Below are 21,725 nucleotides of genomic sequence, written 5' to 3' on the forward strand. Positions count from 1 at the left end.
TGTGTTTTCAGTAGTTGGGTATGAATGAACGATGTGTTTTCAGTAGTTGGGTGAGAATGGACGATGTGTTTTCAGTAGTTGGGTGAGAATGGACAAATGTGTTTTCAGTAGTTGGGTGAGAATGGACAATGTGTTTTCAGTAGTTGGGTATGAATGAACGATGTGTTTTCAGTAGTTGGGTGAGAATCGACGATGTGTTTTCAGTAGTTGGGTATGAATGAACGATGTGTTTTCAGTAGTTGGGTATGAATGAACGATGTGTTTTCAGTAGTTGGGTGAGAATGGTCGATGTGTTTTCAGTAGTTGGGTATGAATGAACTATGTGTTTTCAGTAGTTGGGTATGAATGAACGATGTGTTTTCAGTATTTGGGTATGAATGAATGATGTGTTTTCAGTAGTTGGGTGAGAATGGACAATGTGTTTTCAGTAGTTGGGTATGAATGAACGATGTGTTTTCAGTATTTGGGTAAGAATGGACGATGTGTTTTCAGTAGTTGGGTGAGAATGGACAATGTGTTTTCAGTAGTTGGGTGAGAATGGACAATGTGTTTTCAGTAGTTGGGTATGAATGAACGATGTGTTTTTAGTAGTTGGGTGAGATTCACCTTATGACATCCAGTGGAACAGTCACTTTACAATAGTGCATCTAAATCTTAAAGGGGGGGGAATACTTATCCTATCCTAGGTATTCCTTAAAGAGGTGGGGTTTCAGGTGTCTCCGGAAGGTGGTGATTGACTCCGCTGTCCTGGCGTCGTGAGGGAGTTTGTTCCACCATTGGGGGGCCAGAGCAGCGAACAGTTTTGACTGGGCTGAGCGGGAGCTGTACTTCCTCAGTGGTAGGGAGGCGAGCAGGCCAGAGGTGGATGAACGCAGTGCCCTTGTTTGGGTGTAGGGCCTGATCAGAGTCTGGAGGTACTGAGGTGCCGTTCCCCTCACAGCTCCGTAGGCAAGCACCATGGTCTTGTAGCGGATGCGAGCTTCAACTGGAAGCCAGTGGAGAGAACGGAGGAGCGGGGTGACGTGAGAGAACTTGGGAAGGTTGAACACCAGACGGGCTGTGGCGTTCTGGATGAGTTGAAGGGGTTTAATGGCACAGGCAGGGAGCCCAGCCAACAGCGAGTTGCAGTAATCCATACGGGAGATGACAAGTGCCTGGATTAGGACCTGCGCCGCTTCCTGTGTGAGGCAGGGTCGTACTCTGCGGATGTTGTAGAGCATGAACCTACAGGAACGGGCCACCGCCTTGATGTTGGTTGAGAACGACAGGGTGTTGTCCAGGATCACACCAAGGTTCTTAGCGCTCTGGGAGGAGGACACAATGGAGTTGTCAACCGTGATGGCGAGATCATGGAACGGGCAGTCCTTCCCCGGGAGGAAGAGCAGCTCCGTCTTGCCGAGGTTCAGCTTGAGGTGGTGATCCGTCATCCACACTGATATGTCTGCCAGACATGCAGAGATGCGATTCGACACCTGGTCATCAGAAGGGGAAAGGAGAAGATTAGTTGTGTGTCGTCTGCATAGCAATGATAGGAGAGACCATGTGAGGTTATGACAGAGCCAAGTGACTTGGTGTATAGCGAGAATAGGAGAGGGCCTAGAACAGAGCCCTGGGGGACACCAGTGGTGAGAGCGCGTGGTGAGGAGACAGATTCTCGCCACGCCACCTGGTAGGAGCGACCTGTCAGGTAGGACGCAATCCAAGCGTGGGCCGCGCCGGAGATGCCCAACTCGGAGAGAGTGGAGAGGAGGATCTGATGGTTCACAGTATCGAAGGCAGCCGATAGATCTAGAAGGATGAGAGCAGAGGAGAGAGAGTTAGCTTTAGCAGTGCGGAGCGCCTCCGTGATACAGAGGAGAGCAGTCTCAGTTGAATGACTAGTCTTGAAACCTGACTGATTTGGATCAAGAAGGTCATTCAGAGAGAAATAGCGGGAGAGCTGGCCAAGGACGGCACGTTCAAGAGTTTTGGAGAGAAAAGAAAGAAGGGATACTGGTCTGTAATTGTTGACATCGGAGGGATCGAGTGTAGGTTTTTTCAGAAGGGGTGCAATTCTCGCTCTCTTGAAGACGGAAGGGACGTAGCCAGCGGTCAGTGATGAGTTGATGAGCGAGGTGAGGTAAGGGAGAAGGTCTCCGGAAATGGTCTGGAGAAGAGGGGAGGGGATAGGGTCAAGCGGGCAGGTTGTTGGGCGGCCGGCCGTCACAAGACGCGAGATTTCATCTGGAGAGAGAGGGGAGAACACATCTGACAGTACATTTCATGTAAAATATGACTCTGGATACTGCCAGTTAAATTGTGGCTGCCTCAGCATGTTTGGGAGCAGTCTTAAGAAGTCCTCTTTTCTCACTTAGTTGAACTTCTGTTCTCCTCCTTCCTGCCCCTTTTTCTCTTCTGCCATCCTACCATCTGACCAGTCAGAGATATGCCTCAGGACAGCAGACAGTCTTGGGTTATGAACTATAATCGTCTTGCACTAATGAAAGTACCTGACAAAAAAAATAAAACATGTCATCATTTGTTTTCAGTAGTTGGATATGAATGAATGATGTGTTTTCAGTAGTTGGGTGAGAATGAACGATGTGTTTTCAGTAGTTGGGTATGAATGAACGATGTGTTTTCAGTATTTGGGTATGAATGAATGATCTGTTTTCAGTTTTTGGGTGAGAATGGACGATGTGTTTTCAGTAGTTGGGTATGAATGAACGATGTGTTTTCAGTATTTGTATGAATGAATGATGTGTTTTGAATGAATGATGTGTTTTCAGTAGTTGGGTGAGAATGGACGATGTGTTTTCAGTAGTTGGGTGAGAATGGACGATGTGTTTTCAGTATTTGGGTATGAATGAACGATGTGTTTTCAGTAGTTGGGTATGAATGAACGATGTGTTTTCAGTAGTTGGGTATGAATGAACGATGTGTTTTCAGTAGTTGGGTATGAATGAACGATGTGTTTTCAGTAGTTGGGTATGAATGAACGATGTGTTTTCAGTAGTTGGGTATGAATGAACGATGTGTTTTCAGTAGTTGAGTGAGAATGGACAATGTGTTTTTAGTAGTTGGGTATGAATGAACGATGTGTTTTCAGTAGTTGGGTGAGAATGGACAATGTGTTTTTAGTAGTTGGGTATGAAGGAACGATGTGTTTTCAGTAGTTGGGTGAGAATGGACGATGTGTTTTCAGTAGTTGGGTATGAATGAACGATGTGTTTTCAGTAGTTGGGTATGAATGGACGATGTGTTTTCAGTAGTTGGGTATGAATGAACGATGTGTTTTCAGTAGTTGGGTGAGAATGGACGATGTGTTTTCAGTAGTTGGGTATGAATGAACGATGTGTTTTCAGTATTTGGGTGAGAATGGACGATGTGTTTTCAGTAGTTGGGTGAGAATGGACGATGTGTTTTCAGTAGTTGGGTGAGAATGGACAATGTGTTTTCAGTAGTTGGGTGAGAATGGACAATGTGTTTTCAGTATTTGGGTATGAATGAACGATGTGTTTTCAGTATTTGGGTATGAATGAATGATGTGTTTTCAGTAGTTGGGTGAGAATGGACGATGTGTTTTCAGTAGTTGGGTGAGAATGGACGATGTCTTTTCAGCATTTGGGTATGAATGAACGATGTGTTTTCAGTAGTTGGGTATGAATGAACGATGTGTTTTCAGTAGTTGGGTGAGAATGGACAATGTGTTTTCAGTAGTTGGGTATGAATGAACGATGTGTTTTCAGTAGTTGGGTGAGAATGGACGATGTGTTTTCAGTAGTTGGGTGAGAATGGACAAATGTGTTTTCAGTAGTTGGGTGAGAATGGACAATGTGTTTTCAGTAGTTGGGTATGAATGAACGATGTGTTTTCAGTAGTTGGGTGAGAATCGACGATGTGTTTTCAGTAGTTGGGTATGAATGAACGATGTGTTTTCAGTAGTTGGGTATGAATGAACGATGTGTTTTCAGTAGTTGGGTGAGAATGGACGATGTGTTTTCAGTAGTTGGGTATGAATGAACTATGTGTTTTCAGTAGTTGGGTATGAATGAACGATGTGTTTTCAGTATTTGGGTATGAATGAATGATGTGTTTTCAGTAGTTGGGTGAGAATGGACAATGTGTTTTCAGTAGTTGGGTATGAATGAACGATGTGTTTTCAGTATTTGGGTAAGAATGGACGATGTGTTTTCAGTAGTTGGGTGAGAATGGACAATGTGTTTTCAGTAGTTGGGTGAGAATGGACAATGTGTTTTCAGTAGTTGGGTATGAATGAACGATGTGTTTTTAGTAGTTGGGTGAGATTCACCTTATGACATCCAGTGGAACAGTCACTTTACAATAGTGCATCTAAATCTTAAAGGGGGGGGGGAATACTTATCCTATCCTAGGTATTCCTTAAAGAGGTGGGGTTTCAGGTGTCTCCGGAAGGTGGTGATTGACTCCGCTGTCCTGGCGTCGTGAGGGAGTTTGTTCCACCATTGGGGGGCCAGAGCAGCGAACAGTTTTGACTGGGCTGAGCGGGAGCTGTACTTCCTCAGTGGTAGGGAGGCGAGCAGGCCAGAGGTGGATGAACGCAGTGCCCTTGTTTGGGTGTAGGGCCTGATCAGAGTCTGGAGGTACTGAGGTGCCGTTCCCCTCACAGCTCCGTAGGCAAGCACCATGGTCTTGTAGCGGATGCGAGCTTCAACTGGAAGCCAGTGGAGAGAACGGAGGAGCGGGGTGACGTGAGAGAACTTGGGAAGGTTGAACACCAGACGGGCTGCGGCGTTCTGGATGAGTTGAAGGGGTTTAATGGCACAGGCAGGGAGCCCAGCCAACAGCGAGTTGCAGTAATCCATACGGGAGATGACAAGTGCCTGGATTAGGACCTGCGCCGCTTCCTGTTTGAGGCAGGGTCGTACTCTGCGGATGTTGTAGAGCATGAACCTACAGGAACGGGCCACCGCCTTGATGTTGGTTGAGAACGACAGGGTGTTGTCCAGGATCACACCAAGGTTCTTAGCGCTCTGGGAGGAGGACACAATGGAGTTGTCAACCGTGATGGCGAGATCATGGAACGGGCAGTCCTTCCCCGGGAGGAAGAGCAGCTCCGTCTTGCCGAGGTTCAGCTTGAGGTGGTGATCCGTCATCCACACTGATATGTCTGCCAGACATGCAGAGATGCGATTCGCCACCTGGTCATCAGAAGGGGGAAAGGAGAAGATTAGTTGTGTGTCGTCTGCATAGCAATGATAGGAGAGACCATGTGAGGTTATGACAGAGCCAAGTGACTTGGTGTATAGCGAGAATAGGAGAGGGCCTAGAACAGAGCCCTGGGGGACACCAGTGGTGAGAGCGCGTGGTGAGGAGACAGATTCTCGCCACGCCACCTGGTAGGAGCGACCTGTCAGGTAGGACGCAATCCAAGCGTGGGCCGCGCCGGAGATGCCCAACTCGGAGAGAGTGGAGAGGAGGATCTGATGGTTCACAGTATCGAAGGCAGCCGATAGATCTAGAAGGATGAGAGCAGAGGAGAGAGAGTTAGCTTTAGCAGTGCGGAGCGCCTCCGTGATACAGAGGAGAGCAGTCTCAGTTGAATGACTAGTCTTGAAACCTGACTGATTTGGATCAAGAAGGTCATTCAGAGAGAAATAGCGGGAGAGCTGGCCAAGGACGGCACGTTCAAGAGTTTTGGAGAGAAAAGAAAGAAGGGATACTGGTCTGTAATTGTTGACATCGGAGGGATCGAGTGTAGGTTTTTTCAGAAGGGGTGCAATTCTCGCTCTCTTGAAGACGGAAGGGACGTAGCCAGCGGTTAGTGATGAGTTGATGAGCGAGGTGAGGTAAGGGAGAAGGTCTCCGGAAATGGTCTGGAGAAGAGGGGAGGGGATAGGGTCAAGCGGGCAGGTTGTTGGGCGGCCGGCCGTCACAAGACGCGAGATTTCATCTGGAGAGAGAGGGGAGAAAGAGGTCAGAGCACAGGGTAGGCCAGTGTGAGCAGAACCAGCGGTGTCGTTTGACTTAGCAAACGAGGATCGGATGTCGTCGACCTTCTTTTCAAAATGGTTGACGAAGTCGTCTGCAGAGAGGGAGGAGGGGGGGAGGAGGATTCAGGAGGGAGGAGAAGGTGGCAAAGAGCTTCCTAGGGTTAGAGGCAGATGCTTGGAATTTAGCGTGGTAGAAAGTGGCTTTAGCAGCAGAGACAGAGGAGGAAAATGTAGAGAGGAGGGAGTGAAATGATGCCACGTCCGCAGGGAGGCGAGTTTTCCTCCATTTCCGCTCGGCTGCCCGGAGCCCTGTTCTGTGAGCTCGCAATGAGTCATCGAGCCACGGAGCGGGAGGGGAGGACCGAGCCGGCCTGGAGGATAGGGGACATAGAGAGTCAAAGGATGCAGAGAGGGAGGAGAGGAGGGTTGAGGAGGCAGAATTAGAAGATAGGATGGAGAAGGTTTGAGCGGAGGGAAGAGATGATAGGATGGAAGAGGAGAGAGTATCGGGGGAGAGAGAGCGAAGGTTGGGACGGCGCGATACCATCCGAGTAGGGGCAGTGTGGGAGGTGTTGGATGAGAGCGAGAGGGAAAAGGATACAAGGTAGTGGTCGGAGACTTGGAGGGGAGTTGCAATGAGGTTAGTGGAAGAACAGCATCTAGTAAAGATAAGGTCGAGCGTATTGCCTGCCTTGTGAGTAGGGGGGGAAGGTGAGAGGGTGAGGTCAAAAGAGGAGAGGAGTTGGGTATGAATGAACGATGTGTTTTCAGTAGTTGGGTATGAATGGACGATGTGTTTTCAGTAGTTGGGTATGAATGAACAATGTGTTTTCAGTAGTTGGGTGAGAATGGACAATGTGTTTTCAGTAGTTGGGTATGAATGAACGATGTGTTTTCAGTAGTTGGGTGAGAATGGACAATGTGTTTTCAGTAGTTGGGTATGAATGAACGATGTGTTTTCAGTAGTTGGGTATGAATGAACGATGTGTTTTCAGTAGTTGGGTGAGAATGGACGATGTGTTTTCAGTAGTTGGGTATGAATGAACTATGTGTTTTCAGTAGTTGGGTATGAATGGACGATGTGTTTTCAGTATTTGGGTATGAATGAACAATGTGGTTAACAACTACAACGTTTCACAATGTTGTGATGTAGAGTACATTTGTACATTTTAGTCATTTAGCAGACGCTCCTATCCAGAGCGGCTTATGGTATCAATTAAGGTTAAGTGCCTTGCTCAAGGGCACGATAGATTTTTCACCTAGTCGGCTCAGGGATTAAAACCAGCGACTTTTAGGTTACTGGCCCAATAATATTCAGTATGAGCTGTTCACTGTGCTTTGTTATTGAAGCAGCATGGTCAGACGTTCTAAAAGGATGGAAGGAATCTAAGGAATGAACGATGTGTGTCATGCTAACCCAGATGAATGTGTCGGCTCGTCATCAACGATAGAACACTATCTCGTATTATAACACGTTCTCTATCTTGAGAACACTTTTGAGAACATATGAGTGTGGACCACTGATCGATTAATGTAATATATAAGAGTCTATCTATGAAGGATACAGCCGAGATTTAATCAGAACATGTGGCTGGTAAGCTTAATACGATTACCTCTGGTTAATTAAAACATCATCAAGATGGCTGCCATTAAATAGAAAGTCAATGCAGACTTAAAACATTTGCATTTGTAACCGTTGAGCCATTGGAGGTTGGATGTACCTGTTATTTCAGTATTACAATTGATAACAATCTCCAATTAGGATCACATTTTTAATTCAATAACAAATCCAGTGTAATGATTTGTAGTTAGCCGGGCAAATTATTCAACATAACATTGTTTTACAGCATAAGATATTACAAAATGTAAAACTAGACTACTTAATTTTTTTATCTATTTCCCCTCATGTGGCCAGAGACTTTGTGGATTATTTTACTTGGCTCTAATGAATTATTAATGTGACAATTATTAAATTGTACCGCCTCCCCGTGTCCCAGATAGACTGGGTGATATTGTAGCCTTTATCCTGTGTTAGGCCTGGTAATTGGTTGTGTTTTTTAAAAGTCTTGGTTTCCCTAATGATTCATTATTTTCATTATAAGTTCAAAAGGCTCAAGAGAGACGAGATAGCTCAACCGCTGAGAAGGGGATAATGTTTCTAGCTGAGTATGATGACAAGTAGGTAAAACAAAGATGGGACACAGTATGGGATGATTATGAGAATGATAATGGTTCGTAATGAAAATTCTCATTAGCTTTCTTGGAATTCTATGTCACATTTTACCTATCAGAAACACATTTTGAAAAGAAGATTGTTTCTTGTGGCATGTAACCTAGTAGCCCTCTCTTAAGGATAGAGATTTCAGTATTAAAAGGTATAATGATTAGTAGGACTACTACTGTTAATTGGCTGAGTATGAGGCCTATCCACACTGCAACGATTTCTAATAATGTCTATATCAGACTGTATTCGTCTCTGCTGTTTCCCCAAGGAGTCTATTTGCTCTTATCACAGACACAGTCTATAATCTAGATATGCTACCGGCACGGAGGACCTAAACACTTTTATCACGCTTTTAATTAAGTGGATCTGTCGTTGAACTCCTCTTCCCCCATGTTCTCAAATTAGTAACCTGGATGATCAGGAGGGCTGTGGGAGGGAGAGACTGTAGCTTCAGGGGGAAACAGTACTGCTGCTGCTGTGTGTTCTCCCATGTTCTCAAATTAGTAACCTGGATGATCAGGAGGGCTGTGGGAGGGAGAGACTGTAGCTTCAGGGGGAAACAGTGCTGCTGCTGCTGTGTGTTCTCCCATGTTCTCAAATTAGTAACCTGGATGATCAGGAGGGCTGTGGGAGGGAGAGACTGTAGCTTCAGGGGGAAACAGTGCTGCTGCTGTGTGTTCTCCCATGTTCTCAAATTAGTAACCTGGATGATCAGGAAGAAACCTGCTGCTGCTGTGTGTTCTCCCATGTTCTCAAATTAGTAACCTGGATGATCAGGAGGGCTGTGGGAGGGAAGACTGTAGCTTAGGGGGAAACAGTGCTGCTGCTGCTGTGTGCCCATGTTCTCAAATTAGTAACCTGGATGATCAGGAGGCCCTGTCCTAATGAAGAAAAGTGCTGCTGCCTGTGTGTTCTCCCATGTTCTCAAATTAGTAACCTGGATGATCAGGAGGGCTGTGGGAGGGAGAGACTGTAGCTTCAGGGGGAAACAGTACTGCTGCTGTGTGTTTCCTATTATCATCCTGACCCAAATTCTTAATTGTCTGAGCCTCCTGTTCATTTAGCCTGCATTGTCAAACCCTGGCCTAAAGAAGAAGCCCTGGCCTAATGAAGAAGCCCTGGCCTAATGAGGAAGCCCTGTCCTAATGAAGAAGCCCTGGCCTAATGAGGAAGCCCTGTCCTAATGAAGAAGCCCTGTCCTAATGAAGAAGCCCTGGCCTAATGAAGAGGCCCTGGCCTAATGAAGAAGCCCTGGCCTAATGAAGAAGCCCTGGCCTAATGAGGAAGCCCTGGCCTAATGAAGAAGCCCTGTCCTAATGAAGAAGCCCTGGCCTAATGAAGAAGCCCTGGCCTAATGAAGAAGCCCTGGCCTAATGAAGAAGCCCTGGCCTAATGAAGAAGCCCTGGCCTAATGAGGAAGCCCTGGCCTAATGAAGAAGCCCTGGCCTAATGAAGAAGCCCTGGCCTAATGAAGAAGCCCTGGCCTAATGAGGAAGCCCTGGCCTAATGAAGAAGCCCTGGCCTAATGAAGAAGCCCTGGCCTAATGAAGAAGCCCTGGCCTAATGAAGAAACCCTGGCCTAATGAGGAAGCCCTGGCCTAATGAAGAAGCCCTGGCCTAATGAAGAAGCCCTGGCCTAACGAAGAAGCCCTGGCCTAATGAAGAAGCCCTGGCCTAATGAAGAAGCCCTGGCCTAATGAAGAAGCCCTGGCCTAATGAGGAAGCCCTGGCATAATGAAGAAGCCCTGGCCTAATGAGGAAGCCCTGGCCTAATGAGGAAGCCCTGGCCTAATGAGAAGCCCTGGCCTAATGAAGAAGCCCTGGCCTAATGAAGAAGCCCTGGCCTAATGAAGAAGCCCTGGCCTAATGAGGAAGCCCTGGCCTAATGAAGAAGCCCTGGCCTAATGAGGAAGCCCTGGAAAAGAGGTGCAGGGGGGAAATATAAGTGAATGAATCGCATTTGCTTCCGTTCAGAAGTCAATTCCGTGGACCTCTGAGACTACCCACTCTTAAATTCGGCAGTGTGAGTGACAGGCGTTGGAGGATAGAGGCTCGACGGGTGATATTGAGGGGACAGAGAGCCAATAGGTATTTTAATGGCTTTAGACCTCTGCTTTGAAACATGTCATTCTATCTGACAACCTCCTGCTAAAAGTGTGACTCACACAGCTATGAGATTGTAATGTTGGAAATCCATCCGGCAGCTAGAATCCATATTCTGGTATAGATTCACAACATTGGGAGAAAGATAATTTTACAGCCCCACTAAAATGTTTTACAGGCTATTCTCTGTAGGGACGAGGGTTGAAGTGGTGCATGCTTAACTGGCCAGGCCAATGAGACATTTGCCTGCTCGACATTCACACTGTGGTCAGTTATATATAGGGGAGGTGGTGCGGTCTGACTCACTAACTGTGTTCAACCAGTAGTCAATGAGACATTTGCCTGCTCGACATTCACACTGTGGTCAGGTATATATAGGGGAGGTGGTGCGGTCTGACTCACTAACTGTGTTCAACCAGTAGTCAATGAGACATTTGCCTGCTCGACATTCACACTGTGGTCAGGTATATATAGGGGAGGTGGTGCGGTCTGACTCACTAACTGTGTTCAACCAGTAGTCAATGAGACATTTGCCTGCTCGACATTCACACTGTGGTCAGGTATATATAGGGGAGGTGGTGCGGTCTGACTCACTAACTGTGTTCAACCAGTAGTCAATGAGACATTTGCCTGCTCGACATTCACACTGTGGTCAGGTATATATAGGGGAGGTGGTGCGGTCTGACTCACTAACTGTGTTCAACCAGTAGTCAATGAGACATTTGCCTGCTCGACATTCACACTGTGGTCAGGTATATATAGGGGAGGTGGTGCGGTCTGACTCACTAACTGTGTTCAACCAGTAGTCAATGAGACATTTGCCTGCTCGAAATTCACACTGTGGTCAGGTATATATAGGGGAGGGGGTGCGGTCTGACTCACTAACTGTGTTCAACCAGTAGTCAATGAGACATTTGCCTGCTCGACATTCACACTGTGGTCAGGTATATATAGGGGAGGTGGTGCGGTCTGACTCACTAACTGTGTTCAACCAGTAGTCAATGAGACATTTGCCTGCTCGACATTCACACTGTGGTCAGGTATATATAGGGGAGGTGGTGCGGTCTGACTCACTAACTGTGTTCAACCAGTAGTCAATGAGACATTTGCCTGCTCGACATTCACACTGTGGTCAGGTATATATAGGGGAGGTGGTGCGGTCTGACTCACTAACTGTGTTCAACCAGTAGTCAATGAGACATTTGCCTGCTCGACATTCACACTGTGGTCAGGTATATATAGGGGAGGTGGTGCGGTCTGACTCACTAACTGTGTTCAACCAGTAGTCAATGAGACATCGTTTTTTGCACTTCCGTTAAGATTCTTACCCAGTTGCAGACGTTTCTGACTCAGATAGTATAATGAACTTTAGCTAGGTAGGAGCCAGGCAGGGTAAACCATGCTGTATTTGTTTGTTGTTTTGTTAATTTATCCCTTCACTAGTTCTGTTCTCCGGTTAATGACTTTCCCTCACACTACCTGCTGGCGGAGAGAGGGAGGAGGTTGAGGAGCTCCATGTGTAAACCACTAATGACTTGACATCAATGTACTGCTACCAATGTAACTCACCTCCGGGCAACCAATAGCGTCTGCATGTGCAGTTTAAAAAAAAGGTTGATATCTTTTCCCCTCAAATTAATGGAGACATAATCTATGACGGGGAAACACTGCTCATTAATGTAGTGCCAACATTCAGGCATTTTTTTCCCAATTAAAAGTAGGATTCTTGCGTGGCAGAAGGTGATTCATCATATAAGCCAGTAGTGAGAATACTGTACCCTCTATAGGCCTACTGTGTCTGTGTGAGGCGAAATAAAGATTGCACCTACTCCCCAGGGCTGTTTGTGCAGTCAACCTATATTGCTGGTCATAAGAACAGCTTATTCTAAAAGTGCCCTTGAAGGTTGCATCAGAGAGTAATGGTTTCATGGGTCAATAGCGAAGTCCATGCCACCAGCGGGACTTGGTGTTTACTGGCAGATGTTTCTGTCTAATGGAAGCTCTGGTGGTCACTGAAAACACACATAGCACTTGGCCTTGTGTCTGGATTTGGTAACTACTGTATGGTCATTTCAGGAAGTGAAGAGCATGCATTTTAGAACACGATTTAACTAGGTTGAAAAATAAATTGTGAAATGTTTTTTTGTGAGTTGTACTTTTGTGAGAGTTGCTACCAAACATTCAAGTTAGTGTGGTTAAGCAGCACACATTATCATTCTGTAATTGTTTATCTGTAAATTAGAACAACAATGATTGCATAGATCTGCAAAAGAGGAACATGTATACACAGTCATTCCCACTTTTCATAAGCACACATTTAAATTAGCTTGGTTTAAAGTTACAATAATTGTGTAGTTATGGAGATTGAGACATGGAAATCAAACAGCAAACTACTTAGCCTTCGTTTGAAAAGAAATGAAACAAACCAACCTAGAGCTGAATCATAATACGAGTTACAAACATGAAGCTTGAACTATCCCGCAACAATCAAATGGGCCTCTACTTGATTGAATTGAATAAGCCAAAATGTGTTTTAAACAAAGCATATCTATACTAATTTATTCACTCAAGTAAAGAATGGAGGCTATGACAATTACTTCCCACCATTCTCTGTATCTACCTTTCCTAAAATATATGGAAATGTGAGTCTTCTGTTATCTAAGCATCTGCAAAAAGTACAAATCTACATTTTGTGAAGTGTTTTTAAACAGTATCTCGTATAACTGATAATGATATTGCATTTCAGTGTCATCTTTGCACATTCAGAGCAGAAGGGTAGTTACTTAGTTGTTGAAGCTGCCACATTTACATAAGAAAAATGTCTTCTCTGTCATGGAGTTCCAACACAAAATAGTGCAGCAGTGAAAACTCATTTTTAGAAGGCAAGCAGTCAAAGATTAAATGTAAGGTAGAAGAAAGATACAACTCTGAGATGAAAGGATGATATTGCATTTCTCTTTCTCTTTCTGACTATGGAAGTCATGAGAGAATGAAAGGGCTGTTCCTCTCATACTTTCTTTCACCTTTATTTTTATTTTTTTTGTGATTTTTTTGCTATTCCACTGCATTGTAAATTAATGCAATGCTTTTCCCTAGTCAGGTATCTGCTCATACTACAGATGTAGGATCTTAATTCGATCACCCCGTTGCAGGAAAACTTTCCTACAATGCAGGAAATATAAAATGTGTAATATATGTGAGGTGTAAAAAGGCTTCTGGAGTTTTTAATTTCCACTTTGAAATGTTCACTTACAAAAACAATTCACGGATTATAATCCACATAATAATGAACATTTCCTGTTACGGCAGGATCATTTCCCTACTGTAGAAAACTGGCTCAAATTAAGATCCTACATCTGTACATATGTACTTCAGAGACAGCAACCCATTGTCCATCAACAGCTGAAGAGTAGTTTTGGTAGTTTATGCTGTCATTTTTAATTATACATTTATTGAAAGTATTCTAAAAGTCTTTGTCATTATAGTTCTGCTCTCAAAAGTTGAACTCTATCATCCAATTACTGTAAATGCCCCTTATATTGTTAATTGTCTCTCTCTCTTCCTGCTGTACAGTGATTAATTAAGTCTAAGCAACCAGGCAAAAGTTGATGAGCTCCTGTACAGTTAATTATGTATGTTTCATCTTGTTGCTATGTTTGCAGACAAATGAAAAAAAATAATGATTAACACTCGTACAATTCACAGTAGCAACATTGCACACAGCACAGTTTCTGTACCTTTCTGAAGTAGTTTCTCCATCTCCCTTTCAAGCATCTGAAAGGTACACACAAGGTCACCAGTGTGACGGAGCAGGCTAATGATGGCTGTTTGTGATTGGTCTCTGGGCCTCAGTGTGGATGGGGGTCACTGAGGCTGCTGTTCCCAGCAGCTAGCCAGGCAATTTAAACCCTCTGTTCCTCTGAGGCGGCAGTCTGCAGCCCTAGCTCAGCCAATAGCCAGGACAAGCCAGGAGATTACTGTAGTTTACAGTGCAGGTGTGGTCAGAGAAATGTATGCTAAAAATGTCGTCAATGTCCTACACTTGTACTCCTAATCTGTTAGCTGAGCGCAAGCTTCAACAATTATTTTCTTTAACAATCTATTATGTCGCGACGGCAAGTGCAACTCTATTTACATGTACAGGTGGGGTTTATTTGTGGCTTTGATTGGGTTGGTGATTTGACTGGGTGGTTGAGAAACATATTGGTAAAAGTGTAGGAGCCACAATAGAAGAGATGACTGTGAAAGTCACCTGACTGTTTATTACATAATAATACACAATACACTGCAGGTCATCATGAACACTCGTCCTAGACCAGACTTTATTGTAGAGTAGAAAAAGTTGTTGTATAGTTTGATTACAGTACTTTTCTGCCCTGTTGCAAAATAGTAACAATAATGTGTCCCACTGAGCACATATGACAATTAAACGTCTATTCCAAGTTGGTTCAATGTAATTTCGTTGAAATTATGTGGAAACAACGTTGATTCAACCAGTGTGTTCCCAGTGGGGTCCCATTCTTTAACTTTTATTTTTGGATTAGTTGGAGATGTGAATCCAACCGATCATTTGTTAACTTGGCCACACATTAATAGGATGCTTATTATATTTCAAAGGGGATATTGAATTGTGTTTGGTTATTAAGGCAACCAAATATCAACATTTGAAGGAGATGTATCTTCTGTTTGGATAGTTCCAACTGTACCACTGATTTAGTCTGGCTTTAATTCCAGTTAGTCTGAAAATGAATGTTGGATTTACATCTCCATCTCAACCAAAAATCTAAGTTAAAGAATAGGACTAAATCAAATCAAAGTTTATTTGAAGTGCGTTTAAAGTTTGGCTTGATTTTATTTAGTTAAATCAGGTTAAGTTGCAACAAGGGTTGGAGCGAAAACCTACAGGAGGGTAGCTCTTCAGGAACAGGGTTGGAGAATCCTAGTATAAATAAACAAAATATCTAAAATTGTATTCCTATGTGAACTTTGCTTTGCTTTTACATTGTTAAAGCGCAGTGATAGACATTTGGATTAACAATTTAACCAAATATCTGACATTGTTTGCCATTGGAATTTGGTTGTGCTTTTGGAAGGTTGAAAACATAGTGTCACGATTTACTAGGAGTGGTGGGTGGAATCAGGCGCAGAGAGCAGGGTTCAGTAGATTGTCAATTTATTCTCCGGCGCACAAAAACGGTCACGCCAACACACAGGGCGCATACAATTGACCAGCCCAAACACAGGACCAAAATAGTCCAGAGAATAAACACACAAAAACCACCATGCAACAGAGTAACAAAAAACAATCCCGCACAAAACAAGGGCGGGACAACCTACTTGCTGTCTTTTTGAGTGGGTGAATATAGGTGGTAATCTCATTGATCACCGTCTCAACCAAATATTACCTAATCATCTATGTTGAAATGACATGATGTGCCCAGTGGGAAGTGATAGTTTTTCCACACATTTAAGATGATCCCAATTCAGGATATTCCTGTTTTATATCTCCAAAGGTGCGTTTTGATCTTGGAAGTTTAACAGGTGTGTTACTCCACAAAATAATATATACACATGTACTTTAAAACTGTGAGAATGCAGAGATAGAGAGGGAGGTGCAGCTAGCATATATAGTACCGATGTGTGGTTTGAGCACGGAAGGTTTCCATAGCAGTCCTCCTATAGTATTTCTCCTTCACTGCTTTTCCAATACCTCTCATGTTGCAACAAGTTCTCATTTAGCCTGTCCCAAGGTGCAGTAAGTCAGATAATGTTTGCCAAGCACACACACCTCCTGACTGCAGTACATATGGGGGAGACTGGATGTCTTTACTCAGCTAATATAATGGCATCATTTGGAAATGTGAGACATGACAAAAATGTTGGGAGAACGATTGAGATTACTTCTCAATGGCTGTTAAACTACTGTCCTCAGAATCCTTGGCACTGATCTAAAAACAATATAATATGATATACTATCCCTGAGCTATCACTATAGATTAAACTGTCCAAGTTGAGAGTTGCTGGGCATCTTGCTACCCAAGATGGCATTGCTATTGGGAGTTGATTGATTTTTCAGAGCATGGGTTCATTCAAGAAACACCAATAGAAATAAACATATATTAGCTGGTGAAACATTGAGAATATAGGCTTTATATGGTTGAGTTATTGGGCTAGGTGCATTCTGAGGCATTCTGTCAATGGCAATACTTAATGCATGACACCATGCCACATCCACCACTTAAATAATATGAAGACTGGGATCTCAAGACGTGCTTGGAACATTGATTGGTTCTCTTATGTAGCTTGCCATTCCTTCTGGCTTGTTCTTGTAATAAACACAGATTGTTGTCACAATTGCCACAATACAAAAGCTCTAGTTTTCCCTTGGCAGAGCTCTTATGGCAAACATTCCATTTCACTACAGTCACATCCTTCCAGATGTGTGACAGCATAGATGATGTATTTGTTGAGTTGGGTTGAAAAGAGAGATGGGGGTTTTTAAGTGGTCTCTGTGTTGTTGATTTGTCTTTTGACTACATGTACTTTATTTACCCTGGCAGATTGAGACAGAAGTAAAGTTTTCTCTATTACAGTACAGTATGTGGCTGCCGTTAGATTCTGCATCACAGGCTACTTTAGTTGGCTTTGGGCGATAGTTATAGGCTATCCCTGTGAGAACTTATGTCTAAATTAAACGGGCAAGTATTTAATTGGCTCATGTCTCAAAGAGGGCAATGTCCATGCAACATATAACTCTCAAAGGACCCCTGACCAGGCATTGATTCACCGTCTGCATCCCAAATGGCACCTTATGCCCTATTTAGTGGATTACTTTTGACCAGGGCCCATAGAACTCTGGTCAAAAGTGGTGCACCACACAAGGACTAGGATGCTATTTGGGACGAAGACGATGACTTCTGACCTGATGTCGCTCAAGTGGAGTGAGGAAAGTATCTATCTATCTATCATCGCCATAATTACCGAAGAGGGAAGTCAATCTTTCTGCGTTAGCAGGACACAGACGGCATGGCGATAAATAACCCAATCATCTCAGCCCATGGAGGTCACGGTATCATAAATCAAACAGGAGCACCACTCACGCCCTTGAGGCATTGTAGTAAGGTTCCATCAGCTGATATATTAGAATATGCTTTACTCGTTTGTGTCTGATACTTCCGAATCAGAACAGATTTAAGGAGGCCTTCAGACACCTACTCTTTTATTTTTGTCATTTTTAATAGCTCGATTAGATACTCTCTTCTTTTGTTCAGTGTATCTGCGCTATATATTCTAATTTATCCTTGTAAATGTAGTTGACCAGTTCACACATTGTCCCTGTAGCAGCATGGTGGCTAGTTTCTTCTTCTTCCTGACATTAGAAAAAGGGTGCTCTGAGGTTGTTCTCGGTTGAACAGCAGAATTGCACTGGGTGTTGTCTCCCGGACATTGACATCAGGTTCGGATCGCTCACTTAAGCAGCTAACATTTCAACCAGGCAGTAAAGTGAATTTCAGCCCCAAGTACAGTACAAGTTCAGCGACAGGAGGATATACTGTAAGATAGTCTGATTCCTTAGCTGCTGGGTTCAGCAGAATGAGAAATAGTTATTGCTAGGACATGCAGGGGACATCACTGAGCATCACTGGGGAAAATAAGGACATTCATCTCAACAAATGGATAAAGAAAACAATGTAAATCGCTGGTTTGCAGTCCTTGATTTTCATTTCCTTTGAAAGCAGCGATGATGACTGAATATGTGATGATCCCTGGTGTCTGTTCCGTGGCACATTCCATCCCCCCAGAAGGAATAACGTTGAACAGGGATTTAGCCGAGACCTTGACATGATTGCCTCTTGCATGCCGTGGACCGCTGCAGATGGCCCGGTTGTCTGTGAAAGGTCATGAGATCTATTCCCCGGAAAAAGCGAGGAGATAATTGAGGATCCTGGATTAATGGCGTGTCATAACAACTTATCCCGTATCACCATTGACCTTTCTCCTCACACCGCCACCTTCATAGATGTATTTCATTACCGGATTTCAAAACTTGAAAATAGAATCCCTCCCCATCTTCCTGGCAGGTTCATCAATGATTGATCAGCCACGGAATGCAGGAGAAGAGAAAGGGCTGGTGCATTGACCCCATGTCATGCTAATGGAAAGCACCAGAGCAGTGCCAGCGGCGGGTCTTTTCAACGGCACAAGTTTCGCTCAAACAGACAATACAGGTTAGGCAAAATAGTGCCCGTAAAGGTCTGGTTTGTTTGGGTCGGTCATGTCCTGAAGAAGAAAGGAACATAATTTAGTCATCAGGCCTCTGTGTGTCACCAAAAAGCAATGTAGGAGACATTTCTTCTTTCTAGAGCCTTAAAGCGGCAATTGGTAGTTGCTGGTAAAAAGCTGCCGGATAATCCTGGAGAAATGTAATCGCTCTAAAATTCATAGACAGAACAATGAACGCAAGGACTGACCATCAATGATATAAAAAGTATAGTTTTAAGCATGTTTTGAGGATATATAGTGTTTGTTTACAAACATTGAAGCAAGCTTATATTTTAGGTTCTGATAGGATACGACAGTTAACCTAAGCTCATGAGGCATTTATAAGTTATAATCTTCAAGAATCATATCATTAATCTAAGTCCAAAAATGGATGTAGCAACTGTTGATTGTCCCTTTAACAGAACTCTGGATGAGCTTGTAGGAGTGACAGGAAGGTTAACAGATATGATGTTGGGGAATCAGTACTGCTGTGGGGGAACCAGGGGGCCTGCAGACTGGACGCTCTGGACGTCATTAATTGATGTTGAAGTCTACTTAAGCAATAAGGCCAGAGGGGGTTTGGTATATGGCAATATACCATGGCTAAGGGCTGTTCTTAGACAACGCGGAGTGCCTTGACACAACCCTTAGCCATGGTATACTAGCCATGAATCACAAACCCCTGAGGTGCCTTATTGCTATTATTAACTGATTACCAACGTAATTAGAGCAGTAAGAATATTTTTTTTGTCATACCCGTGGTATATGGTCTGATATACCACAGATGTCAGCCAATCAGCATTCAGGACTCGAACCACCCAGTTTATAATCTGAATTAGGCATTGCAATCCATCTCTTGTCCTCGCCGGAAAGGGTATGGCTCTTTGCAGCGATCAGGGGACATTTTCTAATGACTTCATATCAATGAGCTTTTAATATTTTGTGCGCTCATCACTTGGCAGAGATGCACAGGCACCTCTCCAACCTCCTGTCAACTATCATAGGCAGCTGAGTTGGTGGAGGGAAGGACTAAGTTGATGGAGGGAAGGGGAGGGAAGGGGGAGCCGAGCGATGCTCTCCATTCATATTAAGTCCTAAAGAGGCACGCAGTGGGTGGCCTGTGTTTGCATAACTTTAAGTAAGGAATAAACACACTCTCAGCTTCACTTGATTAATCTAGGCTCCTCCATTCCTCTGTACATATTCATCAGGGGGCTAGGAAACACACCAGGCAGGATTTGATGCTGTGTTTGAAACATGGGTGTTAATCCCTCAGCAAGTGAAATAGGACAAAACCATCAAATGTATCTCAACGAGACTGTTTACCTTTTGTTTTCATGTGGATTGGAAGATTAAATATAATTAATTGGACCCCCTGCAAACATATTATGCAAGCAGATACACAGGCACACTGCAGCTCGTACAGAAGCAAGCTTACACACACACACACACACACACACACACACACACACACACACACACACACACACACACACACACACACACACACACACACACACACACACACACACACACACACACACACACACACACACACACACACACACACACACACACACACACACACACACACACACACGCACGCACACACACGCACACACACACACACTCTTACACACACACTCTTACACACTTAACCATCCTCCAAAGTCAATTAGTCCTGCAGCAGTAAGGTCATTGTAACCTAATGAGGTTAATTGAAAGTCTGTGTTGTGTTTTTATAGGGGATACGTGCACCATGGCGGAGTACAACAAGCTGAAGAGTATGCTGCTGGATATGCAGCCTAAAGGCCTAACCGGCGGGGACAGGAACACGTTGAGAGACATGGACCAGAAGAGAGCCCTGGTGGACACCATGTTTAAGTACCTGGACGTGGACCAGGACGGCCGTCTGGGCAGTGACGAGTTGGCACAGGTGTGTACTTCTCAGAGAATTAGATTACGGTGGGCATCAGGGCCACACTGACTGGTGTTTTTGGATGAATCTCCACCCATGGGTGATTAGTACTTCTACTATTCCCTACTTTTGACCAGGGCCCAATGGGACCAGTTCAGGCTACTTAATGAAACAAAACGTAGTTAGAGTTGGTTAATTACATTTCTTTGAGAAAGGTTAGGGTGAACCTCTTGTTCTCTCTCAACACAATGCTATCGTTCAAAATGAATTACAAAATGATAATGGTATAATTCAAATTGTGACCTGTGGAAATGTTTTAGACCAATGAGTAGGTGATCTGTAAGTGATCATAGCCTACGGTGCATTCAGAAAGTATTCAGACCACTTCACTTTTTACACATTTTGTTATGTTACAGCTTTATTCTAAAATGTATTCAATTCTTTTTTTTTCTCACCAATCTACACACACCACCCCATAATTACATAGCAAAAACATGTTTATAGACATTTTTGCTAATCTATTAAAAATACAAAACCAAAATATCACATTTATATAAGTATTTAGACCCTTTACTCAGTAGTTTGTTAAAGCACCTTTGGCCTCGATTTTTCTTGAGTATGACACTACAAGCTTGGCACACCTACAGTATATTTGGGGAATTTCTCCCATTCTTCTCTGCATTCTTCTCTGCAGATCCTCGATGGCAGCATTCGCGTGAAACTGAAAGCGCGAACCACTGCTTTTAATCAGGGCAAGGTGTCTGGCAACATGACTGAATACAAACAGTGCAGCTATTCCCTCCGTAAGGCTATTAAACAAGCTAAGCGTCAGTACAGAGACAAAGTGGAATCTCAATTCAATGGCTCAGACATAAGAGGCATGTGGCAGGGTCTACAGTCAATCACGGACTACAAGATGAAATCCAGCCCAGTTACGGACCAGGATGTCTTGCTCCCAGGCAGACTAAATAACTTTTTTGCCCGCTTTGAGGACAATACAGTGCCACTGACACGGCCTGCAACGGAAACATGCGGTCTCTCCTTCACTGCAGCCGAGGTGAGCAAGACATTTAAACGTGTTAACCCTCGCAAGGCTGCAGGCCCAGACGGCATCCCCAGCCGCGCCCTCAGAGCATGCGCAGACCAGCTGGCCGGTGTGTTTACGGACATATTCAATCAATCCCTATACCAGTCTGCTGTTCCCACATGCTTCAAGAGGGCCACCATTGTTCCTGTTCCCAAGAAAGCTAAGGTAACTGAGCTAAAC

General features: G+C 44.1%; 1 protein-coding gene across 2 annotated transcripts in view; it reads left to right on the forward strand.

Moving 5' to 3' along the window:
- Positions 1-21,725, forward strand: part of LOC124013740 (follistatin-related protein 4-like) — a 293,669-nt gene that overhangs the window by 190,841 nt on the left and 81,103 nt on the right. For both annotated transcript variants that reach the window (XM_046328219.1, XM_046328228.1), the window contains exon 5: positions 20,286-20,476. In XM_046328219.1, coding sequence (XP_046184175.1) covers positions 20,286-20,476 — 191 coding nt within the window. The remainder of the gene's footprint in view (positions 1-20,285; positions 20,477-21,725) is intronic.

This window comes from Oncorhynchus gorbuscha, linkage group LG02 (genome assembly GCF_021184085.1).
Source record: "Oncorhynchus gorbuscha isolate QuinsamMale2020 ecotype Even-year linkage group LG02, OgorEven_v1.0, whole genome shotgun sequence".
NCBI classification, from domain to species: domain Eukaryota; kingdom Metazoa; phylum Chordata; class Actinopteri; order Salmoniformes; family Salmonidae; genus Oncorhynchus; species Oncorhynchus gorbuscha.